At 45.4% G+C, this 9,020-nt stretch overlaps 1 protein-coding gene across 1 annotated transcript; it reads right to left on the bottom strand.

Moving 5' to 3' along the window:
* Window positions 1-210: 210 nt before the first annotated feature.
* On the bottom strand, window positions 211-7,847 carry LOC106587979 (uncharacterized). Its single transcript, XM_082969819.1, has 2 exons — window positions 7,654-7,847; window positions 211-5,071 (listed from the first exon to the last, which is right to left on the bottom strand). Exon 2 carries the CDS (start codon window positions 4,871-4,873, stop codon window positions 3,071-3,073), a length of 1,803 nt encoding a protein of 600 aa, XP_082825945.1. The 5' UTR covers window positions 4,874-5,071; window positions 7,654-7,847; the 3' UTR covers window positions 211-3,070.
* Between the last annotated feature and the right edge of the window lie 1,173 nt (window positions 7,848-9,020).

The raw sequence follows: 9,020 nt of genomic DNA, 5'->3' as shown, positions 1-9,020 counted from the left end.
TCCACCTCGGTACATGATCATTAAAAAATGTGCACCTTGTGGACAACATTTCCATGTGCATTGAAGTATTGTGTTTATGTATGAGACAATTTCCTGTTTTTTTGTCAAGAACTTCCTGTTAAGAGGACTAGTAGTACTTTGCCCCTCTCGAGTGTGTGGTAAGTTACTGTCCAGTGTATTTAAGCAAACACAAATACTGTAAAACAATAATATTGTAAGATTCGTTTATTTTGTTAGTGCAGTGTGTATATGAACATGTTATACTGTACATATCATTCAAGATTGAATGTAGCCTACGCAGATTAAGCCACACAGAATGATGTCATCATCTACATCTCCCAGTTGACAAAGATTGAGGGCAGCAGAGGCAGAAGCACAGACCGGAACATATTTGACCAGCATTGGCATGCAGAAGGCTTATGCCTGTCGAGAGCATCAAAACCGTGACGCATCGTGGGGAAATTGTGACCGACTGACCTATCTGCAACTAACATTTGAGTAGTTCATTATGATTCAAGGTGATTTGTAGATTAGTCAGTCACACCTTTAAAAAAAAATTGGCTGCAATGTCAAACACGCTCATAGCCTAACTGCAGACACAAGTGCTTGACTACCTCATCATCCCACCCAGTTCAAACAACTTCTTCCCAAGTTGCACCCTATTCCCTATAGCGTGCATTACTTTTGACCAGAGGCCCTGGTATACTACATAGGGAATAGGGTGCCATTTAGGATGAATCCACCACATGATATTCTCACTCCTAACCTTTCAGTTTCATATCCTCATTCCAAATACACATTGTGAGCATGTTTTTTTTTTCTTTTAAAATACACTATCATAAAACAATATAAAAAACACATCATGTATAAACTTGCATACATAATCACATACTTTTCCCCCCCTGCTTCTCCCTCTCAACATTTAGACTTACTAACATAAAAGTCCTCTCACAGCTATTTCAGGGGCAACTGAGGAACAATTTGTGCAACTGGGACCCTAACTTGGCTGGGTTTACATGAAGACCTCCTAGGCACAAACCGAGGCCAACGTGTCCAAATGGAAGCCACGATAAAGAGATTGTTTTTTTGTTTTTTTAAAATCAGATGATAACTGCTAGGTGAAGCGATAACACTTTGAAATCCAGATATAGACATTACTGGTTTAAACAAACCACTGGGCCGTTGTCTTACGACTAACTGTCTGCTCTGTCGGTTGAGGGATGAGCGTTGCGTAGGACTGATGCCACCTGTCGGAGGACAATGCAATTGGACCAGAGTATGTCCTCCACACCCCTTTTTGCTTAAATACAACACAAACAATCTCAACTGGGTAGAAAAGCAGGTAGCAGAAGCAGTTCTTAAACACATTTTGCAACTTCTACCACCAAGTTTGTTAACATGTTAGAATGTAATATTTATGTGCAAACAGTACATATAGGATTCAGAGGTTGTGTGAGCATCATTCCCTGTGCACATTATATTTAACTAGGCAAGTCAGTTAAGAACAAATTCTTATTTACAATGACGGCCTACCCCAGCCAAACGCGGACGACGCTGGATCAATTGTGCGCCGCCCCCTATGGGACTCTCAATCACGGCCGGTTGTGATACAGCCTGGAATCGAACCAGGGTCTGTAGGGACGCCTCTAGCACTGAGATGCAGTGCCACTCGGGAGCCCCACGTTGACAGAGCGATAAGGTATGTGTTTCTTTCTATGACATAGGGAGCCAAAGTAGTCCAAAATGTGGGGAAATATTCCCATTGACACATACTACAGTAGTTGCTATTCATTATAGTACAGAGATGCGACAGTTTATCTACCACAGATTTCCAAAGAGGACACAAGATATAACTTGTCACATTTTTTTTCTTTTTTAAGCAAAGCTACTACAGTACAACGGTGATGCTAAATATAAACATATTTCACAATTATAAACTAGGTGGTTCGAGCCCTGAATGCTGATTGGCTGACAGCCATGGTATACTACAGGTATAACAAAACATGTATTTTAACTGCTCTAATTACATTGATAACCAGTTTATAAAGGCACCTCAAGGGGGTTGTGGTATATGGGCAATATACCACAGCTAAGGGCTCCGCATTGCATCATGCATAAGAACAGCCCTTAGCCGTGGTATATTGGCCATATACCACAACCCCTCGGGCCATATTGCTTAAATATACTCATGCAGAAACGTATATTTAAGTCTATGAGGGGTGGGGCTTATTGGGCATTACTAACAGCCAACCAGAGGGTTAAGGGGGAGTTCAACACGTAGTGTGGCCAAAACCTGAACCAAACCACAGCAAAGAAAGTATATGACCATAAAGGAGTCAGAGAATAACTCTCCCTCCCCCCAATTTCCTTAAACATTTCATTTCTCTTTTTTTAAAAAGCAACTCTTAAGTATTTGATGTTACAAACATGAATACATTTCCAATGACTTTTCAGACTGGAACATCCTTTTCAAGTTGCATTTTTCCTGCATCCAACAAGGTGACCACAGTTGATCTAGGTCACGGGTAGTTGATGTACTGTTTTCAGTTGATCTGGGTCATGGGTAGTTGATGTACTGTTTTCAGTTGATCTGGGTCATGGGTAGTTGATGTACTGTTTTCAGTTGATCAGGGTCATGGGTAGTTGATGTACTGTTTTCAGTTGATCTGGGTCACGGGTAGTTGATGTACTGTTTTCAGTTGATCAGGGTCATGGGTAGTTGATGTACTGTTTTCAGTTGATCTGGGTCACGGGTAGTTGATGTACTGTTTTCAGTTGATCTGGGTCATGGGTAGTTGGAAGTCACTAATGAAGGGCAGAACATCGGCATGATTACCTTGGTGTGAGGAAGAAGGTGTCAATAATAACTTCATGGTTAGGATTAAGCAGAGTTTTACCATTGTTTATGCAAAAGGAGGATGGGGTGTGTAACTAAATGTAAATAATGAATGTGTGGTTATATACAAAAGAAGAAGGTGTCAGGAAGAGTGTTGCTGTACGCCTAGTGGGCAACGTTCCATGTCACCGTGTGTGTTCACACTGTACAGGCGCTCAACAGCAGCAGACCTGCTCACTGTATACAGGGGGCTGCGGGATAACCACCTCCTTCTGCAGTGTGCTGGACCGTGTGCTCCTGGAGGGCTCCCAGGTTCACAAAACGCTCCCCGCACCACACACACTTAAACTGGGCTTCCCGCGAGTGCACCGCCTGGTGCTTCACCAGGTGTTCCCGCTGTTTGAAGCTCTTGTCGCAGCTGGAGCACTTGTAGGGCTTCTCTCCGGTGTGAACGCGGCGGTGACGTTGCAGCTCCGAGGAATACTTGAAGCGCTTCTCGCAGTCGGGGCACTTCAGGGGCTTCTCCCTGGATGGGTCGCAGCGGTGCGTCACGAACTCAGACGGCGACAGGAAGCGTCGGTTGCACAGGGAGCACTTCAGCGGCTTCTCCTGACAGCTGGAGTTCTGGTGGCGCTGGAGCGTTGACTTCTTCTTGTAGCCTTTGCCACACACGTCACATTTGTAGGGCTTCTCCACCGCCGGCGTTGCCGCGGTCACGGAGCCAGACGCCGACCCTGAGCCGGTGCATTTGTGCCGTAGCAGTTCACCGGATTGGCTGAAACCTTTCTGGCAGGAAGCACACTTGAACAGGCTCTCCATGCCATGGACGTGCTGGTGGTACAGTAGGTGGGAGGGCTGCAGGAACCCCTTGTCACATAGGTTACACTTAAAAGGCCGGTCGGCTGGGTTCTTGTGAGTGCGGCGGTGACGAACGAGGGCGTACTGCTGCTTGAAGCTCATCTGGCACTCCTCGCATTGGAACGGCCGTTCCTCGGAGTGAGTGCGTTCGTGCTGCCGCAGATCCGAAGGCCGTTTGAAGCCCTTCCCACACGAGCCGCAACGGAACGGCCTGTCCAAGGTCACTGTGGGCTGGCACTGGTGGTGCAGGAGCTCCGACGACTCTTTGAAGTGCATCTCGCACAAATTGCACTTAAACAGGTGCTCGCCGGAGTGGGCGTACATGTGGCGCACGAGGTGTGAGCGGTGCTTGAAGCACTTTTCACAGACAGCACACTTGTAGGGCCGCTCTGAGCTGTGGGTGCGCTGGTGGTGGGCCAGGTGAGAGGACTGGCTGAAGCTCTTGTCACAGGTGTCACACTTGTAGGGCTTTTCTCCCGTGTGTACCCGCTCGTGTCGCGACAACTCAGACAGATGCCGAAAGCCCTTGTGGCACACTGAGCACTTGTAGGGCCTGTCTGGTCCCGAAGCCTCAAACGCTGTAGGGGCTGAGGCTCCGCACGCTGCCCCGCCACTGGAGGCCTCGCCGGTGGACGGGTTGGCAGCGGAGGAGGTGGGGGTGTTGTTGCCAGAGCCCGGGCGGTAGGTCTTCTCACAGATGGAACACTTCATGGGGTTGTTGCCGTTGTTGTGGGCGTTGTGGTGCTGTGCCAGCGAGGTAAGCAAAGAGAAACCCATCTTACACACGCCACACACAAACGGCTTCTGCTCCACCTGTACACACTGATGCTCCAACAGATCAGTGGCCTGGCAGAAGATCTTCATACACTGGGTACACTGGAACGACCGATCCCCGGTCCCCATACACTGGTGCTCATGTGGATTAGCTAGGTGTGATATGTCATGGCCGCAGGCTCCGCACTTGTGTCCTCCCTCGCCCCCTACCTGTAGGGAAGGCTGCTGGGCGGGTACGGCATGCTGCTGGCCGTGCTGGGGCTGCTGCTGGAGGGAGGCCACATCCGGCTGGAGGACGATCCCGTACACGGCACAGCCCAGGGCGCTGTCGGAGCCCGGGGGGAGGTTGTGCACCACGGTGGGTGGGGAGACCACTGTGTGCTGCTGCTGCCACGCCTCAGTCATCCTGCTGCTTCGCACGTATTGATTCAGTTTTCACTGTGTGAGGGGAGGCCCAGGAGTATCAAATAAGGCCCGGCTATGGGGGCAGGTTTTGGTCGGGCTGGTGATGTCCAACAGGGGTGTTTTCTACCGGCTCTTAACGACGTCTGTTATCAATAGGTGACACACCTCTGGTCGTCCACTAGTAAAAGGGCAGAAACCCTACAGATGGAAAGACAGAGGGGGTATATGAACACGATGCAAATGTATCCAATAGATATTTTATGCAATGGATCCATGTATGTATTTTATTATACCTTTTATTTACCTAGGAAAGTAAGTTAAGAACAAATTCTTATTTATAATGACGGCCTACACCGGCCAATCCCGTACGACGCTGGGCCAATTGGTCGCCGCCCTATGGGACTCTCAATCACGGCCGGTTGTGATACAGCCTGGAATCGAACCAGGGTGTCTGTAGTGACGCCTCTAGCACTGAGATGCAGTACCTTAGACCGCTGAACCAGGGTCTGTAGTGACGCCTCTAGCACTGAGATGCAGTGCCTTAGACCGCTGAACCAGGGTGTCTGTAGTGACGCCTCTAGTGCTGAGATGTAGTGCCTTAGACCGCTGAACCAGGGTGTCTGTAGTGACGCCTCTAGCACTGAGATGCAGTACCTTAGACCGCTGAACCAGGGTCTGTAGTGACGCCTCTAGCATTGAGATGCAGTACCTTAGACCGCTGAACCAGGGTGTCTGTAGTGACACCTCTAGCGCTGAGATGTAGTGCCTTAGACCGCTGAACCAGGGTGTCTGTAGTGACGCCTCTAGCGCTGAGATGTAGTGCCTTAGACCGCTGCGCCACTCGCTAAGCCATGTGCATTGTTTTTAACTGCAACGCAATGGTATTACCAAAGCTATGGTATTAATACTCTCAAAACGACTGGCATTCTACTGTGTATTAGGACATTTTGTGTATTTATACATTTTGAGATGGACATAGACTACAGTTTAAAGGTGAGCTACAGATTTTAAAACCAGATAATGTGATTCAATGTGATCATTACACTGGTAGTTACAGGTGCCTATACAAAACGTCACCAGAGATTTTAACTAAACTGATATTGGCGATACCATCTTCGTCCTCGATTAATGTAAAATGTTTGTGTCCAGTTGCAGGGGGTTTGTTCAAATGTAGAAAATACTCCGTTATTAAAATAAATAGTTTTTCTACATGAAGTAATCCAACAATGTGTACGCCGCCATGTTGTCTATTTCAAGTCTTCTCTCATTGATCGAGACAGGTGTTTGACATCATGACATGCGACACCACCGGTCGCAATCAAAGACAGATGTTTTTAAAAAGACAACATAGCGTGTGTACACATTGTTGGATTAATTCATGGAGCCAAAAAATATATATATTTTAACAATGGAGCTATTTCTAGATTCAAACGGACATGGTCATTCTTGTTTCCACGAATCGAGGACGACAGTCACCCAAGTCATAGACTGTTCTCTCTGCTACCGCGGCAAGCTGTACCGGAGCGCCAAGTCTAGCTCCAAAAGGCTCCTTAACAGCTTCTACCCCCAAGCCATAAGACTGCTGAACAATTAACCAAATGGCCACCCAGACTATTTACATTGTGTATTTACATTGTTTTAATACTGCTGCTACTCACTGTTTATTATCTATGCATAATCACTTTACCCCTACCTACATGTACAAATTACCTCGACTAACCTGTACCCCCACACATTGACTCGGTACCGGTACCCCATGCATATAGCCACATTATTGTCACCTAATCTTAGTGTTACTTTTAATTTTATTTTTTACTTTCGTTTATTTAGCAAATATTTTCTTAATTCTATTTCTTGAACTGCATTGTTGATTAAGGGCTTGTAAGTAAGCATTTCACGGTAAGATCTACACCTGTTGTATTCGGCGCATCTGACAAATATAATTTCATTTGATAGTATCGCCAGGTTAGTTGATAAATCTGACTGTTTTGTATAGCCACACCTGTAACTACCAGTATAATGGTAAAACATGTTTTAGAGTGTTACCATATGTAGCTACATAAAGGCGAGATGAGAGATTGCAGCAGATTGTGTGCTGTTGGTTTGTTTTGAGCTGTACATATGAACAACAGCATCCTTGTTCGGATAGCAACAACATCACTACAACAGTTACCTGTATAGCTAACTAGAGATGCTGAGACTAGGTCCAGTCACTAACATCACACTCAACTACATGTTCTCACATTTAAAACGTACAGTACATAATGCGGCTAAACAAGTCAACTATTAAATGATGCTAAATTATAACTGGGTGCAAGATTATAAACTAACGTTAGCTAGCTAGATAATAATTGGTATGCAGCCACATATTTATTAGATACATAGCATTAACGTTAGCTAAGCAAGTTACGTTGGTTAGCATGGCTAGTCGGTTTGCAAAAGCAGATTGCTAATCTCAAAAGATTTCCTCGAATGTATCATTGCATTACCTGGCTAATGTCTAGGCCTATAACGTCTCCGGTAACGAGCAACACAGCTGTTGTTAGCTAACGTTACTGTACTGCCTGAGAAAAGACTAAAGAGACGGCTAGCTAGCTAGCTATTTCAGAGAGAGAAGACGTTAACGTCGAGGCCCATCGTTGGTCTGGGATGGTGCTAGCCCCCGACCTAGGCCGCCCTACACCAGCTATGCACTGCCTTTTCAAAAAGCGGCCTAATCATTTTCATGCAATCAGAAATACAACATTAAATAACATTTTACAACACGGTTGACAGCTTACATTTTCGGTATGGCTCTCAGTCATTGAGTCAGCCTCTTCCTCTGGAGCCAGGACAGTAGTCGACCTTCGGTAAATACTTGGCTACGGCTAACGGAGGACGGTGGCGAGATGAGAAGCGGAACGCCATCCACTAATAATGTACACCGGAAATCTCCACAGCCTGCATCGCTGCATCACTCCCCAGGGTGTAGATTTAAATGTTACAGCTAGATTTTACCCTTCTGTATCATGATGCAAGGTTGTCCTTATTTTTCAGTCATCTAACCGGTCTCCTTCAATTTGGTATAACTTCGGTGTATAATTTTAACCCTCCTGCTGTGTTCCGGTCGAATTGGACCGATATACAAGTTTTCTCTCTGCCAAATGTAGTTCATTTAATCTGATTGTCATAAGGTTTCATTACTTTGTCCACACAGGGCATCTAAACACACAAAGTACATTTTGATGATTTTCATAAAATTTTGGGTGTTTTATTTAACTTTTGTACACCTGTGGTGTTCCCGGGTCAAAGATGATCAGTCATTAGAAATGAATGGGTGAGACTACAATTAGTGTATAAAATTGAGCTCAGGCACATGCCCATTCATCAGATGGACACACTTACTCTCCCAGACCCCCACATGCATGTTTGTTTGAACACACACACACACACACGCGCGCACACACACGCACACACACACCTCACTCCCCTTCTTGGCTTCCATGGCAACCCCTACCAGAATCTTTCCCCCACGGGAACCACACCTGTTGGCATTCTAACAAACAATCGCAGCATTATTTCAATAATATATAGAAGCTTTTCTCGCAGCTCTGGTATATAAAAACTTTTTTGAGGCCTTGCTCACAATTCATTCTGTGGCAGGACAATGACCAAACGATATACTTACTGTATGTGAGACTCTTGATCATATCTTTGATCATGACACTGGTGAGGAGGAGAGAGTCCTTGTTAAACTTTGACATGAAGTAGTCTGTGATAAATAGCACAACATGTTTCATCTGAGTATTTGTTATAGTCAAAATAATCCATACATTATGCTTTTTTTTACTCAAAAACAAGTTGTATGAGCTCAGGTCAATGAGGCCTACAGGCCATAAATAGCAAATAGAAGTTCAAAGCTTATGTTCACAAGAACTTAAGTTGATAAAAGGTTCTAACACAACATTAGGTGATAATATATCTATTATTATGGATTTATAATCAGCTATAATGGGGCGGTCATTTTGGACCCGGAACACAGAATGAATTAAAATGAAACGAATACAACAGGAGGGTTAATGCATTGTAAAGCCAAATTCTATATTCGTTGCTAATTGAAGCACTATGAACATTGATACACACTAGGCTACTGTGGCTGTAATCAGAA

The sequence above is a fragment of the Salmo salar genome, chromosome 26 (assembly GCF_965601325.2).
Source record: "Salmo salar chromosome 26, fSalSal1, whole genome shotgun sequence".
Classification (NCBI taxonomy): domain Eukaryota; kingdom Metazoa; phylum Chordata; class Actinopteri; order Salmoniformes; family Salmonidae; genus Salmo; species Salmo salar.
The sequence above is the reverse complement of the archived record's forward strand: the minus strand, read 5'-3'. Positions and strand labels throughout refer to the sequence as shown.

What these genes read in the sequence shown, in the direction of transcription:
- LOC106587979 (XM_082969819.1), bottom strand. Translation starts at nt 4,873, where the DNA reads ATGACTGAGGCGTGGCAGCAGCAGCACACAGTGGTCTCCCCACCCACC.